Here is a 19806-nt window from a genome sequence, read left to right as displayed (position 1 = left end):
GGGGGACTGGCAGAGAAACTTGAATGAAATCACAAACCCGCATGTAATTTGTATAGACATCCTCATACATGCAAATGCCTGTCCCTATCCTGGTTTCTGTGTGTGTTTGGGATCCCTTGCAAAATCCAATTAACTAAGATATTTATACGTCTTTATCGTTTGCAATTTTCTTTACAGATACAAAGATACACAGATAAAAGCCAGCCGAACGCCCGCAGCCTGAGAGAACAAACACACTGAGACACACACATTCAATCAAGCAAAAGCACTTGAAAGGGAAATATATTCGCTTGGTTATTCGAAATTCCAATACCTTGAAAACTAAATGACGCCTGTGTCGTCAGCACTGATGCCACATACTTCGGACCATAGACGACGGCCCCAAATTAGCCATCAAGCCATATATTTGCAAGTCTAGAGATACAAAGATACTCGCCACTGATACAAAGAGAGAGAGAGAGAGAGATAGGGAGTGATAGAGTGAGAGATAAAGACATCCAAAAGAAGGAGTCGAAAGCCGTAGATACATTAAAAGGAGAGACCACCAGCAGCAGCAGCAGCAGCCGTTGAGTGTTTGTGTGTGTGTGCCAGTATTTTATTTCGAGAGCGCCAAAGGATTCATTAAAAAACCGCCAACCTGGAACTAATGGAATTAGAGAATATTGTGGCCAATACGGTCTACTTGAAAGCAAGAGAAGGTAAGTGTCACTCCCCTTCCTCACACAAAAAGCATTCACCCCTTTATTTTTTTTTATGTGTATGCAAATTGTGTTTAAAATTGTTTTTGGGAGGCTGGATATTAAATATTGATGGAAAAATAGGGTTAAAGTTCACTCTGGAGTGGCGTGGAGATAGCTCTACAAAACGATGGTTAATGGATGTGGAGTGGGTGCATACATATACTACGTATATTACATCTATCAGATGTGGAAACCATAGAACACATTCAGGAGGAGCTGTTTGAAACTAGAAATGAGATACGCAACTCCCCAAAAGGTGCAATGCAAATTCCACGCTAATTCAAACTGGAGTATACTTGCTACATAAATCATTCTGAGCATTGTCTTTTCATCTTTTGAGATCAATCCTTCTAGCGGGGCATATTGTACGCTTTATATATTCGATATACAAATATATTTATTGCATCTCATGCCCTGGCCCTAACTGGAGTCTGCTTTAAAGCCTTGGCACGTGCTCAAGTGGCCTGCGTTGCTGTCACCTTGTTATCGATTTTTGTATTGCTTCTTCGCTGCGAGCGGTGGGTGTCCTGTTTAATTACAAGGATTTTGAAGTTGAGTTTTTGTCTTGCGTGGAATGGGAAAATATAGAGGGTAGAAAGTGCCTGCCATCTTTTGGCCGGTATTTGCTGCCTGTATCTCCTGCCTTTCGCCTGTTTTCTGTCACTAGCCGCTCCTGCCGCCTTCCTCCTGTTTCATCTCTCCCTCTAGTGCTGGTCCTGGGCTTTATCTAAAGTTAATGAAGCGTTAAAAGTTTGCGCTCCAGCAACTTATTCATTTTCATGCCTCGTGCTGCTGTTTGTGGGCCCTAAGTGCTCTATTGGAGCCGCTCGTCGCGGCCTGCAGATACACTTAGACTCGTCTCCTCTCCACTTCGTTATCGAGGTCACACTTCAATTGCAATCCCCCCCCGCCCCCCTGCTCGCATACCACACTTTCTTGCCTCAAGTTCAGTGTCGCTGCTACATTCTGTGTGCTGCTGCTGCTGTTGTTGTTGTTGTTGTTGCCGCCATTGTTCTGTTTATTTACAGCAAAGTCAACTTTTGCCATTAGGTCTGCTCTTCGATGCTTCGTTTTGTGTGTGAAGTGGGCAGGGGGCGGAGCAGAGAGGGAGGTAGGGTAAATTTATGCAAAGTTATGCATTAAAGCGCGAAAAAAGTTTTAGCTGCAAGCTTAAAGGTCACCTTCAAGGGCCTGTGGTTGCATGTTGCATGTCTCCTCCCACCACCCAAAACTATGATGGAACTCTCTTGTGTCTGTGTTTGTGTGTGTGTGTGTGTGTGTATCTGTGTGTATCCTTTTCTTCATTTGCCCCCCAATCAAATATTTCATTTTAAATGTTATTTATTTTATTGCCCAGTCTGTTCGTCTGTGTCTGCCTCCAAAATGTATCTGGCAGATACTTTTGGGCTCTCTCTCTCTCGTTCGTTTCGTTTCTTTTAGGCTTTCAGGGGCCGCCGCTTCAACAGATTTAAATGACAGAAACGTGCTCAAAATTTCAATTTGTAGTAATGTAATATTTTAGAGTCGACTCCACGGGTCGGGGAGAATGGGTGGGGGCTAGGCAAATGGCCCTAAGGATGGGGCATACAACATTTGCAATACATTTAACGAGTCAAAAAGTGAATTTGTCTTTGGAGAAGACGAAGCAGAAGCAGAAGAGCCAGATAGCATAAAATGAAGTCGCGCCACCAAATGCCGCCGGCAACAAGAAGGAAAATCCATTGCCATAAAGTTTTTCTCCTCCTTCTTCTACTACACTCTGATGTTTTTTGCTTCCTCTTTGAGCTGTTCTCTTTTTGCCCCTTTTTCCTGCTTTTCTTCTCTAAAAGTTCTCTTTATTTTTTCGACTGGGAAAAGTTATTGCTGAATTTTGCTCCATAGCCATTGTGCACGCGAGGGCCAGATGATGAGAAGGATGCAAATGCCAATTCCGAACAGAACAGAGCAGAGATGATTGTTATCTTTAGAGGAAATATACATACATATGTTTATACATTCATATAATTTGCTTTCTTATTTATTTTATACTTATTCGCTGCGGTCGAAAGAGCAATCTAAGGCAGAAGAATATAACTTCACGTGTGGCAAAGGTATACCACAAATTAATTATCAGAAAAATGTTGAAGAAATCGAAGGTCCTAAAATTGTTTAGCTGGAATTTTATGCTCTTGCTGTGAGCTCTGGTTCAGAGCTCAAAACTTATTTCCAGTATTGCATTTGAAGTATTTTCTTACCAGATTGATAGACTTTAAGTACTTAATTAGGATCTAACTCTTTCCTCGTCGAATCCGATTACTTTTATCGTGTGGAGCACAAGTTCATTGAATTCAACTTTTTAGTATTGAATTGCATGCAATCATAAAAATCTCTTAAGCCGATTGTATACCATTTGATATTTTCTTACATGTTGGTGGGGTTTTTGTTTTATTTTGTTTTACATGTTAAAGATTATAATTCAATGAAGTGCAATCATATTCAATGAAGGAATATAGTTACAAGAATTGCAATAATGATTGATAGAAATTGATCGTAATCTTCCTCTGAGTCTTGAATTATTTTAAAATAAAAAAAAAACTTCAACGATTAGTGGAATTCTCTTGGAATGCAGTAGAAGTTTTTAGAAAGGCTATCTATCTCTCTCTCCTTGCACTCTTCTATTAATATTTCTACATATTCCATTCCAGTCATCATATTTGTGAAATATCCTAGCTATCAAAATCACTTACATATCAACATCAATATCCACTCAAAGTCCCGACATTTGATGTCTGCTCTGATATGAAATACATTTTAATATCAAAATTTCCTAGATTGTCAATTGTTTTACCTGTGTGTGTGTGTGTGTGTGGAGGGAATCCATGTGTCATCTATGGTTCATTTAATAATAATATGCTTATGCTCCCAAAGGGGAATGCTCATATGCGGTCGAATCGGTCGGTCGAATGCGTCGGCCGAATGCTTACAGAAGTCAGTCTGTTGCCTGTCTGTCTGTCTGTCTGGCTGTCTCTCTGTCAGATTTCTATAACAAAAGCTCTGCGGCGAAAGCAATTCTCTCTTGTCTCGTATCAGTTGGTTGATTGTCAGGGCTGTGTTTTGTGTCTCCGCCTGTCACATATTGTGGCCTGTTGTCGAAGTGGCCTATCTACGAGCATGTGTACTTATGTATGTTATTCTATATGTAGATTCCTACACATGCGAATGTGTGTGCCATGTGGGGGGATCAAATGGGGTCGTCGGGTAGCGTCGGACGTCACTCACTTGGAAGGAAGGAGGCGACAGTGCGTCACACAGGTCTTATCGGCAAAACTTGTGGCTTGTCGATGCGATGCGATGTCAATGTGCAGCTGCACTCGGAGATTGCCTGGCCCTTTTAAAATTGCCACCATGCCGCTGAACCTCTTGAGATTGCTACCATGCCCTTGCCCTTTGAAATCACAGAGTCACTCCCCGGAATCTTGTGCTTGTTTGCCCCTTAACAGCAGCTCCTTAACGATGTTGTTGTTGTTGTTGGTATTTATTTATTTATTTTTTAATATTTTATTTTATTATTATTACGTTTTGTGTTAATGACTTTCCTTTCTTCTCTTATTTTGTGTATTCCTCTCTCTTGTGTTTGTTCTTTTTGTTTTATTTTCTTATTTCTTTTATATACCTACATATGTATAACTACTTTTTCGTTTTATATTTATTTAATTTCTTTAAAATTTTTTTTCTTCTCTCCACTTTTTTAATTATTTTTATCATTATTGCGGATGTGGCATAGAAGGAGCGCTATCCGCATAAATGTTACGCTAATGTCCACCAATAATGCTGATTATTCCAGAAGTGGAACTCCATTTGACTCCAACTCCAAGACTCTAACTGCATGAAATTGACTCAAACAATTCTAAAATGACAATGGGAGCTGAGACTCCCAGTCCGCCAGTGTATCCCACTCTTAAATGCAGAATAAAAGTGGGAATCCAGACTCGAAAATATACAGAAAACAGCAGCAGTCAGCAGAAGGCAGCAGCCAACCATTTGAAGTTGGAAATTAAGCGAAAAATTTAATTTTGCTGTCGCTAGAAGTCAAAAGTTGCTTTTGCACTTTGGTTATCAGCCATTAAGAGACGGAATTTATAGAGAACATTTAGCTCTTGGAATTATATGTACAGTCCTCTACCGATAAAAAAAAAAAACAGAAACAAAAACGGTTAGGAGTTTATCGTCCAACAGCAGCAGCCACAAAACTTGTTTTTGGGCGGTGAGTTTTAAAGTCTGGAGGAGGGTCTAGGAGAGTCTAGGAGTCTACTCTACTCTCTTTTAATAGATGCATTATTTCCATGAATAATACAAGTAGAAATACGTTCCATTAAAGTTGTGTGGCTGTGGCTACTAGTAGCATTCCCAGAGGTTCATTGACACCGCATGGTCAAGTCAAACCACTTGCCTGTCCCCCGCCCATGTGGCAAGGCAACACGCAACACTGGCAACGGCTACAGCAGCGGCTCCTGTGTTCTCTTTTCTGTTTTCTGTTTATCGGCCCCCAGGTTATGTTTTGTCGGTTGTATGCTAAACAGTTAAAAATCTAGTTGTTAATTATCGCACGCAAACGGAAAGGAACGGCTGTTGGCAGAGGCCAGAGGCTAGAAACCAGAGACCAGAGACCAAAAGGAATTGTTGCTCTAATTGGGAGTAAAACTAGCCGGCAACCACCCACCCACCACATCGATGAATCCCATCCTGATTCTCGGAAGTATACAGAGAGAAGTGGATGCAGGAGGTTGGCATTTGTGGCTTTCGCAGCGGTTTGATATATGTGTGTGTGTTGTCGTGTCGTGTGTCTTTTGTGCTCTAGGGTTCCTGCAGTAGTTGCAACATAACGTACTTGCAGCAGAAGCAGAGCCGTCTCATCGAAATGAACTAATTTTCAATGACAACTGAATCTTTCTGTTGTGTCCCTGCGTGGTAATTGCAATCAAAACGATTGTTGCTTTGCAAATTGAAGATGCGTTGATTGGCATGAAATGCAAGGAGATAGGGACAGAAAGAGGGACAGAGATTGCAGTGCCACACGCAACCAATGCTGCCACTTAATTGTCGATGCAAAACTGCTGCTGGGGCACTGGCACATCAGCATACATTCACTTCTACTGCTATCCATCGAGTGTTGACATTAAGTTCTATTCTGTACCGTTCCATTCAGATCTGTTTTGTTTCTTCCATCTGGCAGACACTCGTGAGCTGGGAGCTCCCATCCATTGAACATTTCCGCTGACGGGCATAAACAATATTCATTAACACTTTGACGCGCATAAGCACTACACAAATATTATGCCGGAGATGCATATAGAGGGGTCTCTGGCGGGGGTTTAAGCAGAGGTGTTACCCAGTAATCAAAAGCGAGACTGAGAGAGGGAAAAGCCCATTGACATTGATATGTATAGAAAGATCATCAAAATAAAGGGAGGGAAGAGTACTTAAGTTATTATTGTTTTGCATGTCATTTCTATAGGGAGGGAGAAACATTTTAAATCCTACGTTTACGTGTGACTAGCTGCTCTGTAGGGCAAATACATCACACATCAGCTAGCTGGCTAATCCTTTTTCAGATCTTAAGTTTCTCCTGCAGAGCAACCCTTAGATACCTTTTGTAGCAACATAATCCGGGCTAATTTACACTTCAATTATTATCGGACAAAAGGGCCATAGATGCTGCTGTCGAAACCATTGAAAGCTGATTGAAGTTCACCTTTCAACCCAGAGACAATGAACACTGGAGTTTCCTCCATTATTATTCTATTAATTACAGAAGACAAGGAGTCCTTTTGTCTGCCAAACCCCATTTTCTGATTGAAATCTTGGTCATAATTTGATGGGGATAGCACTTTGTTTTAGTGTATTTGCTGTGGCAATGTGAAGAGATTATAAAACCGGTAGCAGTCCCCACAGATTGCTTTTTGACGTAGGCAAAACGTCAATAAACATAAGAAATTAGCATCGATAAGTCGGGTTGCTCCAGAAGAATGAGAAACGGAATGAAATCGAATCGAATGAAATGAAATGCTGTATTAAGTGACGTTGCTGCTGCGTCAGCAAATGAATATTTAATCGAAATGCTTAAGCGTTTCTCTCTGTTCGAAATATGAGAAATATTCAAATTAACATTTTATCCAAGATTCACATACACATACATATGTATGTATATATATTTCATGGGTATTTCTTGTTTTTTTTTTTGGTGTATCATTTATCTTCGTCAGTGTCTTGGAGTTCATTCTGTCGCTCATTAATTGATTGAAATGGATATTTTGTGCTGGTTTTTTTATTGTTATCCAATTGCGTCGATTTCCATCTCTGACTGTCAATCAATATGACTTTATTTAAGGTAATCTCAGAGGGAGAAATCACTCCTTTAAATAGGGATAGCATTTTATGGTCTCAATTTATATGCTAAAGCCCTTTCATTTGCAACCTGACATCTACACCTATCATTAACTAGCTCTTGCTGTGTGTGTGTGTGTGGACTGGACTCTATATTCAAGTCTGGCCACCAGGAGGAGCGTAATGTAATATTTATTATGAAACCACACAAAAAATGGAACATCTAGGGATGGGGGAGTATCCACAGGATATCCATACCCGTATTGCCTTGCAGCTGTGGAACGAATGTGTCCCCGCTCTGCGGTCGTCGCTAGCATGCTTAAAAATGCATGCACTAATGACCACAGGGACGACTACGACGACAACAGGGCGACAGGACGAAAGGGTACCGACCCCCGGTGCAAACACACACAGGATACTGCCGCCAGGGGGGCTGCCAATGGCCATTGCGAAGTTGTACGATTAATATTTTAAAATTTCATGCAAACACAATATATATACCCGCAAATGTCAGTAATTGAAAATTACTTGAGCCAGAAACTAAAGGGAACTCACAAATCGATAGAATTTTGGCAATTTTCACTCTTCCAGTGTGGCTTATAGTACTCTCTCGCTTCGCACTATCTGTCTCTAGTAGAAGCTGTAAATTTGTTCCAATGCTTTAGGAGTTTCGCTTCAAAAATGGGTTTAGTTTCGCATTTACAGGTCTGAAGAACTATAGCCAAAAAGCTTTTTATATTATAGTCGGTATGAAACAAACAAGCTACAAGTGTGACTAATTCTACCTCTCTCATACGCATTCTCTCTCTCTCTCTCCTATTGTGGATTATATCTTGTATTTCAACGCTCTTTGTTCTCTGTCTCCATTTATAATTTGTGGGCTTAAAGTTCAATTCTACTTGTTCTGTTCTTTATTTCTCCATCTTTCTGTTCGCGTGCTTCATATTTCAATTGATTTTTATTCTTATTTTTTTATTACTTTCTCCTTCATCCGATTGAATATTTCATTTGAAAAAATGGTATTTTCATTAATCAAACAATGTTCCAAAAAGCTCTTTTCGTACATTATATTTTGTTGTACGTGGCGCAAACAATTATTTTGTACCTATAGAAATGTTTGGGATTTCGGCACACGCAGCCAGCCCATACCCCATGCCCCCCTCTGGCTTCACCTGCCCAGACAGTGCGGCAGGGGATTACAATATTGTACATATATGTATGTATAAAAAATATCGAAAAATAAACAAATTTCAATCTATTCTTTGCTATTGTTATATGGTTTGTGCGAGGCCCAAAAAAATTTGGGTGAATAAAAAGCAAAAAGAAGTCTGCTGCCCACTGAAAAGCAGCGCAGATCGACAGACAGACCAGACAGATAGAAAAAGATGTGTGTATGTGGAGGGAAAGAGGCAGAGAAGGAGAGGGATATCGACTTAAGCGCCATTAGCCGAATGCCTGCCTGCCACAAGTCTCCCGCGCGACCATAAACCAAATTTATTGATTGTTTTGACAATTAATTTTTTATATTCTGTGCATTGTTTATCGTGCGGAATGAAGTCGTGAAGGATGAATAACAAATTCAATGCAAAATTATTTTATATATGTATTTTTGTGCCAGCATTAATTTATTTTTATTGTGTTTAATTTTGAGGGAGAGAAAGGAAAATGCTGAGGACTAGACTCATAAATTCAAAAGCATCAAAAGTCGCAAAGTGATGGGTGATTTTCCAGCGCTCCAAGGAATTCCAGGGCAGGGCTGGTCGCTGGGAGGGGCCAGGCAGAGATTGTGATTAATTTGTCGGCAAGGCAAAGCGACGTATGTATGCGCAATGTGTACGCAAATACAACGTGGCAACAGACAGACAGATAGACAGGACCCCTGGCTGTATAAGCCGCTCTTCTGGTCAAAACATCCCAGAGAGCCGTTTGCCTATTTGTCTTTGTTAAGCAGGAATCTGGGGTTTGGCCTACCCAGAGGGGTTTCCCTCTCGTATGATTGATGGCCCCGCAGCACAATGTGTGCGTGCTGGCGCTTCTTTTAGGCGCTGTCTCCTGGCCATTTTACGAGCAATTTTGATCAACAGAAACACCATCAGCAGCAGACAAAAGTTAGTTAGAAATACATCTGTGTTTCTCTCTCCCTGTGTGGCAGCTAAAAGTGAAACGATCTAAAGGATTCCTATGATTTTTTCTGGCAAATATCTTTAGGATTGAGAGGCACACAGATCGAAGAATGATACAAAAGAATGCCCATACTTTGCATGGTACCATGAAGTACCCAGTCCCATGGGAAGGAAGGAAGAAGTTTCCTTCTTGTAGCTGAAGGCAGAATACCCTATATAAGAATATACAGTATTCCCTCCTTTTTCTCCTGCTTTATGTCTTTGCCATAAAAAAATAAAAAAACACAGACGAGTGACAGAAACGGAACTTTGGCATATTTTATGCTTTTGCGTCTCTTTGCCATGAAAATGTAAGTGTCGCAGTGAAAATTTTCTGCTGATGAAAGGAAAGTGAGTTATAGAGACCGAGAGAGAGAGGGAGGGGAAGGAACTGCCGCCGTACACTGGGCCAACGATGGAGAAAGTGATGGAGAAATCGATAAATATTTATTTGCAGACATTTTACGATTATTTAACGATTATTTCTTTTGGCTTTTACCTTTTTTTTTTTTTTGCTGCTGGTTTTAAAGTGTTGAAATGGGGACATAATTTACAGGGATTTTCCACACTCACACACACTATACTGATTTATGTACATTCTCGTACTGTGTGAGTGGGTGTTGCCTTGTAAAATATTGGAATTTGATTAACTTTTTACCAGTTCTTTTGGTGGGGTGCCACAGAATATTTATTCATTGCCGGAGGATAGTGGTTCCACTGGTTCCACTGGTTCCAGTGCATGAAAGTTTTTCCCCAGAAGTTTTTATTTTGCTTTCAAGCAGTACAATTTTTTGCTGTATAGGCCACACTGGGTGAGAAAGAGATTGTTAGACGGTCTATGGAATATTTTAATTTATGGTATTTCTGTGGTATTTTTTAGTATTTTCTGGGACTACTGTAATTTTTTGATATTTTTGTAGTAGTAGTATTAGTAGTATTTTATGATATGATATTTTATGATGTGTTCGCCCGAGTATGGCGAGATTTGTGCAATTAATCAACGTCATTCGTATCTGCATTAGTGGAACAAGGGTACCATAATAAATATGTATAGCCCAAAGATATAACATCCGTTTCATACTCCTTTAAAACCACTGTAGCAGTGGCAGGGTGGCAGTAGAAGGGGGGCAGTAGTAGGGGTGCTGTAGTAGGGGGGGAGTAGCAGGGGGCAGTGGTGTTTCGCATAGACGTAATGCACATTCAAATGAATTTTACTCCTGTTGCTGACGGTTCTGTTGCTGCTGCTGCTGTTGCGTCTGTTGGCTCTCTTGCTGACAAAACGTGTCGTATGCGCAATTTTGCAATATAAATGACAACATTTCAGGTTTATGGCAGGTCTGCGATTCTCACGCGCGCGTTTCGCATATCAATTTCAATTCCAATTTTCGACAGAATACACAACGCAGCGCATCGCATCGCATCGCATGGTACACACACACACACACCCATCCATTATCCATTAAGCAGACATCAGATATTGGACATCAGACGGCATCAGAGAGCGTACACCAACCCGATTGGGATTGTACTGATGTTGCAGCAGCTTTAATTTCTAAAATGCAGCAGCAGCCGCAGAGGTCTCTTTACACTTCATTGGTTGCCAAATGTGCCAGAAACTTGAAATGCTGTCAGTGGCAGCAACTGCGACTGCAGCAGAAACAGCAAAATGCAACAGCAGCCAAAGGCAACGGCAACAATTCCCCAAAGCAAATAAATAAATGTCAACGAAACCAAAGGTAAACGCCGCCGCTCGAGGCTTGAAAGCAATTATAAAATGCAACGACAGCTAAATTTATTGTCTATCGATGTGGAGGGTTTTTTTTGACAATTTCCATTTGACATTTTTCACATTTAAATTGCATTTGTCGCTTCATAGGCATTAAACACAATAGATGTGCAAGTCCTTTCAACGCATTCGTCATCCGCAATGACATCGACATGATCTGGAAAAAATACTGTTCGAATTGATTGTATTTATTGGTTGAGACTCTAGAGCGCAGCGCATTGCAAATGCAATTTCAATTAAATTCTTGATGCAACCAAACTACGCACCAACAGTTCATTGTTTATTTTGTTCGTTTTTGGTTGCTGGTTTCACTTGGTGTCCCATGTGGCATGCAACTGCTGCACCAAACGGAATGGCTCCCCATAAAAATGGCAAACTCAAATCAAACCCATGTAGGTTGCGTTTTGTTGGACATCACTGTGCACGGTGCAAGGAGTACAGTGAATACAAATGAAAAAGACTTTTCTTTAAAATATAAAATCCATGACTCGTTAGCCAATAAATCAATGATTCGTCAAGCGGTCAATCGGTAAAACCGATTCATTGAAGTCAGATACAGGGTTAATCTTAGGGATAATCCCCGTCCGGCAGCTGCAAACGGCAGAATCATAACTGTGATGCTTGTGGCATCATCCACGCGAAAATAAATATTAAATCATATACTAATCTTGGGCCATGCTGAAACCCTTAATCAGCATCCATGTTTATCTAAGCATTACGCATGACTGACACACAGACACTCACACTCACACACACACCCACCCACACAGCGGAATAATAGATTTAATAGCATCCAGCGACAAAGTGCAGTAAGAGGATTTATGGCTTTCGATATCAGGATATAAATACAGCAATTACGAGTACGAGTACGAGATATATCTACTGCATATGTATATGTATGATGGCTTAGAGGCGCCACAACTATTTCGATTGCTGATATTTAGCGCATTTTGAGGCGAGACAGAAAGAGAGAGGGAATTACACATATCCCTTGTAAGCTGTGATTACTGCAAACAGGATTCTCGTCCTTCATTTCTTCAGTGAAACATGGAAGCTCCTTACTTCGTTTCTTCCATCAAAATTGGCAGCATCTTCCTTCATTCGTTTCTTCCATTGCTGCAATTAAAGTTGGGACCTTCGCCCCATCCTTCAATCAAACTGAAAATGCTCGAGAAAATCTTTGCTCCTTGGCGCCATATGGCTGCAGTCTTTTTTATTTGCAGCCACATTTTGTTCGTCCAGAGATCTCCTTGTCTTTCATTTTCCCCCCTCAAATATTTCCTTTTCTTTCACATTTCCCCTCAATCAGCTGCCTGTGTTTTACTTACCCTCCACCAGGAATCAAATTGTTGGTGGAAATCTGCTTGTTATTTGATTTTTCCGACTCGTGACACTTGACAGAATGCCTTTGCCGGATGGAAGATGAATGGAAGCCGCCAATTAGCAGTCGAATGTCGGAATGTCAGCGGAATGTGGCACTAATTATAAATGAAGGATTAATTGTGGCGCATGCCACATGGTAATTGCAGGCCCTCTTACTGGCACTTCATGCATTTTACATCCTTCGTATTCCTGCATGTGCCACACGGCTTATGAGCAATGTAAGCATTGCGTATACGCCGGGGATCGACTGTCTGTTTGCCTGCTCCTGCATTCAGTATGCGTATTTAATTATAATTACTACTCACAAGCCGCCTAATGCGATGCCAATGCGATTTGTAATGGAATATCCTCCTCCACCCCACTCGAAGGCGGTGGATGGGCGGTAGGACGCACTCTTATGTCATATTATAGACAAGAGCATAAGCCGCTTTAGAATGCGTTGTCGTCGGGTGGCATTGTGCTTCTGCATTCTGCTTACTTTTCCAACATTTTCCCCACTGATGTCATTGCATTTTCCAACTGCTGTCAATGCATTTTCCCACTGCCGTTTGCTTGCCATTTTCCCTCTTAGAATGTCAGCTAAAAATAAGATTATGTGAATGAAAAACAACAAAAGACCTTTGAAAGGCTGCGCTTTAGCTTTCGCTTAAGCCCTGAATATTTTTCTTATAATTTCGTTATATTTTTAATTAACTGTCACTTGACTTGCTGTTAAATTGAATTGTTTATTCTAACTGCTGGTCTTTTCTTGGCTTCTTGCATAAATATTTGCATTTGCAGAAGTTTGTAGAAGAACAAATTCGTATTCCGTCAGAAAAACAACTCAAAAAGTTTCTACCCTCAGATGATGGGATATTTATCTAGCAGAAATGTGTATCTTATGCAAATTAGTGTCTGAGAGAAAGTGCGTATGCGTGGCAGGAGAGACAGAGAGAAAGAGAGAGAGAGAGAGAGGCAGGGAGAGTGGTTGCACTTGCATTTGCAACTTTCATTTGAAAATTGCACAAAAACCAGCTTAGATGTATTTTAACCATCAATCAAGCAACATCCAGACACTCGTAACTCTCGAAACTAAATGCAAATTTAAATCAGACAAAAACGTAAACGAAAACGAAACATCGATCATGTTTGTTGTAAGGCTGTCAAATGAGCTGCCAATACCAGGTCTCTGTCGCTCTGGTTTCTCTCTAATGTGGGAATGCGGCATCTGTGTTTGTTTTTTCCATCAAAAGCAAACATTTATCTACCAGTTACGACAAAACGAGTGTGTCGTATCTGGAGCCCAAATGAAATCAAATGTTTGGCAAAATATAGAGCATTTAATTGACTGTTTGCTCATGGCAGAGAAAGAGAGCGGGAGGGAGAGAGAGAGACTATCAGTCTGTGTGTGTATCGGACTCCACTCGAGGCGACTCCACTCCACTCGACTGCAATTAATGTCAAGTCAGCGGACACTGATGAGCCGGCAATGAGGGCAACTAATAAAATTCATTCATAAATAATTCAAACGCCACTAAAAGATACAGATACAACGACGCACAGACACACACTCACACTGGCTGGCTGTGTGTCAATATATAACAATTTCGCAACGAAAATTGTGCAGCCTTAATTGATTTGTTTTGCACCCAATACTCGTAGAAGGAATATACATGCATACATTTATCTTTTGTATATATGTATATATCTGTAGATCTATAATTGTTCTTGTTTGAATGAATGAAAAGCCTTTGCCAAATTGCCTTAGATTGAGAATAATTGTGGGTTTATTGTTTGGCCCCAAAAAAAAAACCCCCAGGAAATGTGAAGCTCTCATGTTATCAGCAATTTGCCGGCCAAGTGGTTGCCTTATCATACAATCTTCTATTTCAAACATGCGCCCGACTAATGAACGCCACAAAAATAGAATAAGTACTATAGAAGAACTTGAACTAGTAACTACAAATATATACTTATATTCTACATATGCAAATGTAGACACTGATAAAATAATTTTGATAATTGAAATTAAAAAGATTAATCTTTTTGGCGACATTTTCCCCCAAAAGCAAATTTGATGAGAGCATCTCTTTCATTGTGGGACATTGATGTAAAGAAATGAAAATGTAGGAAAATACTCCCCTGACATCAATTGCCATTCCCCTCAATCCCTTCGTTAAATCACTTATACATATGTTCAAACGTATATATTACACACACAAAATGTTGTACAACTCTGAATGCAGCAATCATAGCTGTGTACGTATGTATGTATGTATGTATGTATGTGCAACAGTGCAACAGCAAAAGAGTAACAGCCTCAACAATATCATTTTCTACACAGACAAGTGATTTTTTTTGGTTATTTTTCTTTGGCTTACCTAGCAATTGGCAGGTTGCAGGGGCTACGTGTATACATAGGTTATATTTGAACAGATCTTTACAGAAAATGTACTGGAAAAATGCTACTTACAAATTTTGAATTGAACTTCATATATTTTTCAGTCTTTAGAAATGTTGAAAAGGTAAAATTGTTAATTGATTTGGGTATCGCAAAGTCGAAACACTTGCATCTAGCTTTTCTACTTGCACAAAATTTCGTTGTTCAACATTTTTCTGTGCAACTAAATACTTTTCCAACAGCACTCACACACGTTCAGAGAATTATAAAAAAAACAAAAAACCAAAAAAAATACTAAAATAAAAGCCAATAGCAATTAGATGGGGAAACTAGTTTTAGTTTTGGGAGTCAGCAGAATGGTGGCATGAACAAATGTGTGTTTGCAAGTGTGTGAGTGTTGTAGCTAAAAATGTGCCAAAGTTTCGAGCAGAACAAACAATAAAGTGAAAGTGGGATACAACACGAAAGAGTCTATTAAATTGATATCCGAGCATAAAAGTCTAAAAGATGAACTTCAATGAGACACAGGGTTTCCTGTGGCCAGGTTTTTACTACCAGACCAAATGATTATATTCATTGCTAAAGTGTAGTGAGAAGAACACATAAATACGGTAGGAGTCGACTCAATAATACCTGATTAAATTGAGATGGAGACTGATTCGGAGTACGAAAATGTTGCATATCAAAAATGGTTACTTTTTATGGGAATCCAATTCAAGCTACTAATATTCCATTTCAAATGCCTCGAAATCGAAACTTGTTACGCATTAATATCGGTCAGAAACGCAGTCCAACCGAAAAGCGCTGCCGCAAGACGCCTTTAATGAAAATGAGAGAAAGAGAAGGCAAAACATACAGGAGACTTAAGGATGGAGGGAGAGCATAAAATATCCCAGAAATATCGCATTCTGAAAGCATACTTTAAAAATATTCGCCACTCTCCCTCTCTATCTCTATTGTTCAGTTCTATTCCAATATAGTTTTAATATACCCCATGCTACCCTTTATTGATGATCAACTATGTATCAGCAAAAAGGCGCAAAGCATTTGTGAAATTCATTGCTGACGCTGAAATATGCAACATTTTGACAAATACTTTGACAGCTGTGCAATGTGCAAACGCTTCCCAGCTGCCAGGTAGCGACAGTTTGCCAAGCTGCTGCTGCTGCCGTTTTACCAATTACCATTTACCAATTCAACATTCAACATTTACCAGTTGGCAGCCTTTTTTTTCTGTCAGTTGCTGCCCCAGAGGAGGAGGCTTGAGGGGCGAATGTATCGGGGGCCGTATCGAAATGAAATGAATCGCACAATTCTCGAATCACGACGACACGAGCAACACGTCCAGCAGTGCTGCTGCTGTCAGCGGGCCGGTCAGAATTATTTAAATTATGTACAAACTACACTTTGGGCAAAAACCAAAAGTTGAAATGCGAGACACGCGCCTTCGTTTGGCTTTGTGTGAAAAGTTTTTTTTTTGGCAAAGAACTTTTGGCATTCTCCTGCTTCTCCCTCTGCCTCCTTCTGCCTGCTGCCTGATTATTTTTATTATTTTTGTGTGTGTGTGTGTGTGTTTGCAGCATTGTTTTCTGTTGCTGGGTCTTTTGCTGGCTCTAAGGAAATTGCATTTTAATACAGAGAGAAATGCCTGGGCATTGGGCGAGGAACGTGCAATGTCTTTGATCTAATTTGCAATTCCAAGTTCTCTGGCTCTGTGGCATGCCTAAAATGTTTGTGGCGCCGCACCCCAGAGAGTGGGGGTGGTTTCCTGCGGGCCTTCGAGAGTGTCGAGGCATTTGCATTACAAATTCCTTTTCGTTTTGGTTGAAAGCAGCACAGGATCTCTACAGGCTACAGGGTACAGGCTTTTTATTTTATTTAATTAAGGAACAACACGGTACAAAACTCGAATTTCATCAACTGCTAAAATATCCACAGAAGAGTGACAGAGCGCAAAGCTGATCCCCGGTGTTGTGTGTTATTCCTTGTATTCCTATTTTTTTTTGTTAAGCCATAAGCCCTCAGCCTTTGATGTGTGTTTCTCGTCCTTGACGGCCTTCTTTCTCGTTTATTGTCGCTTTCCATCGACTCCACGTGCTGCTGCCGCAGTCGCTTATGAACAGGTCAAAGTCCTTGACAACAGTTGTCGCCAGAAATGGGAGGGTTGTATTAAATAATCATCTTCAAATGGCGCTTTCCATGCGATAATGGGTTTCATCTGTGTGGTACACGTGGCGTATGCTTAATCAAATGAGATTCGAAAGAAGAGAATGAAAGTCAAAAGAAGGGGGAGAGAGAGGGAGCGAGTGAGAGAAGAGAAGCAACAAATTAAATAAATTTTATTGATTTTTATTGTTTTGTTGAATTTTTGTTCCATCTTTGCGGCTCAGAGTCCTTTGCCTGAGTTTATCTTATTTGTTGTTTATTTTTGGTTCTCTCTTTTGTTTGTTTTATGATTATTACAACATCATGGAGCTCGTAACTTGCCACAAAAGATGGCATTCATTTTGGGGGAAAGATTCATAAATATTTTAGATTTTTTCACGATACGTTTATCACCGATGGTTTTTTTTAAATTCGAATCGATGGGAAAGGAGTGCAAGAATACGAAATTTTTCAAGAAATATTGTCTGCCAAAAAAGGCAACGTGTAACAGCAGTTTTATGTGTGTGTGTGTGTGTGTGTGTGTGTGGGATTTATTCTGCTGCTCAACTAATTTGTGCCTCGATTTTGGGGGGTACATTTAATTAGAACTCGAAACGAGAGACAGAGAGAGAGAAAGAGGAAGAGAGCGAGAAAGATTGCCAGAGTGAGTGAAAGGGAGACCACAAACACAGATGCCAGAGCACACTCACATTGGCCATGGCTGCATGATTTTATTATTTTATGCCGCTCGTGTGTCCGTACGTGAGTGCGTACATCCATCGAAAGGTTAATCAAATTTGCCGGCCAATTGCCCCGACGGCAAAAACAAGGGTTAACTACGATTTATTAACGTGGCCCAGCACTTGTCTGCAATTAGTTATTGCCGGGTGGCCAATATACCGTAGATAAGCCCAAATTTAATCAAAAATCAATATTTCCCTTGCTCCAAAATCAAAACAGGTTTTCTTCGCCTTCATTCTTCAGAAAGTGCTTTAAAAAACATTTATCAACATTGGCCCTCAAAAAAAGGGGATGAAATATGGTTAGGAAAAATAGACATACAGCCGGGCAGTGGAGTGTTGGCCATAGTTTCCGTTTCCGCAATCAAAAAAGGGGGCATCGAAAGAGAAAATACAGGAAGGAAAGTCCAAGGAAAATGTCGCAGCTGTTGCTGTTTCAATGACAAAAAAAATAAAGACTATTCCAGTAAAAACTACGGGATGTCAGTATAGGAAATTCCTTTGATTCAGGCACAACTTTTGTGTGTGGATTGGAGTGATGGAAAACGTATTTGTAAACAGATTTTCCAGAGACTAATATTAGTAGAACAATATGGTATGATACAATACCATCTAGAGGCCTCTTTTCATTTTATTACTTACCATGTATTTGATTCAAAGGAAGTTAGATTCAAAGAACTTTGTGCCCACATTCCTTGAATGTTCCACAGTCTAATTTAACTCTCAGATAAATGTAGAAGAACTTTCCTACTTCCTAATTCCATTAGCTGCTTCCTTTTAGCCTTTCCCTTCTTCCTTGCCATTTACTTTTATCAAAGTACTTAATTTTTAGTTTGCTTATCCAATTTTTCTCTAGCTGCTGCCATCTGCTTTAACTTTTCCTTAACTTTCAATCAATCCAGCCAAAATAAAGTTGTTGCCTGTCGCCCTAGCCATTAAATTGAAGCTCAAACTTTTAGCAGCTTTTTTTGTCCTTTAACAGGAGTTGTTTCTACTTGGTGGAAATGTCATTGGAACGTGGCACCATAGTACACCACTCGAGGGAAGGACTTCAGGGCCTCACCTTCCAGGAAAAAAAACTATTCGTAACAGTTGCATCAGAAGCAGCAGCAGCAGGAAATTGAAAAAGTTGCACTCTTGCACTCGATTCATAAGTTTAATTGGTGGCAACTTTTGAGCGCAGCGACTTTCAGTTAAATAATTAGAATTGCCAGAATGCCAGAGAAACAATAATTATAATTGCCCCCAACAACTTGGGCTAAAACTAATGGGAATTCATAGAAACGAATGTCGTTCAGACTGGGTTTAAGTGGAAATTTGTAGGAGCGTGAAAGGCAGTTAACGAGAGAGGCGGAGGAAAACTCGGCCAAAGTAAAGGAGGTAAAGGGCTGAAGCTGGCGTGAAATATTTCTCAAAATACAATGTCACAGGAGCAACAGCAGCAGCATCAACAGAAGTGGCTGTGGCAAGGGCAACCACAAGAAGGTGGAGAGTCCTCTGACTTTGACTCTGTGAAGAGGAGGTGGCTGGCAGCAGCCCTTGGAGCATTATATATGGTACATATATATGTACGTACTCGTTTAGAAGAGAGAAGGAAGGAAACCTTATACATACAACCCACTCAAACATGCAACGGCGACAATTTACTTGAGTAGGATATGAGTTTTCCTCCTTTTTATATTATTTTATTTTATAGTTTTCCTTCTCCTCCTATGCTACTCTCATGCAATTTTCAACGACAGCGAATTATTATAACGAGAAATGCACTTGAATGTTGCACTATATATACATATATATACACGTACACATACATACATTTATCTATGTAGATGGGGAGAATAAGGGCAAGAGGCAGAAGAGTGGCAGCGAGAAAACTGTGACAGGAAAAGTGGTTAAGTGAAATGAGCGGACAGACTGAAAATGAAGGGGAAAAACGCTTTGGCGTAAAAAAAAAACCATCGCACGTTCATAATACTAATTTAATAAATTATAAAACTTTTTACTTATTTCAAAAGAAAAGCGATAGAAGGAAAGAAAACTAGCAAATAGATAGGAGGAGAAAAAAGTGCCCGAGACAGAGAGACCAGAGAGAGAGAGGAGAAAAATA

At 40.1% G+C, this 19806-nt stretch overlaps 1 protein-coding gene across 1 annotated transcript in view; it reads left to right on the top strand.

The window, feature by feature from the left end:
* The window catches only part of LOC111074880 (G protein-coupled receptor kinase 2), a 65144-nt gene that overhangs the window by 30924 nt on the left and 14414 nt on the right, over nucleotides 1-19806 (top strand). The window contains exon 3 of the mRNA XM_022367856.2: nucleotides 178-698. Coding sequence (XP_022223548.2) covers nucleotides 647-698 — 52 coding nt within the window. The 5' untranslated portion in view covers nucleotides 178-646. The remainder of the gene's footprint in view (nucleotides 1-177; nucleotides 699-19806) is intronic.

This window comes from Drosophila obscura, unplaced genomic scaffold (assembly GCF_018151105.1).
Source record: "Drosophila obscura isolate BZ-5 IFL unplaced genomic scaffold, ASM1815110v1 contig_192, whole genome shotgun sequence".
NCBI classification, from domain to species: Eukaryota; Metazoa; Arthropoda; class Insecta; order Diptera; family Drosophilidae; genus Drosophila; species Drosophila obscura.
The sequence above is the reverse complement of the archived record's forward strand: the minus strand, read 5'-3'. Positions and strand labels throughout refer to the sequence as shown.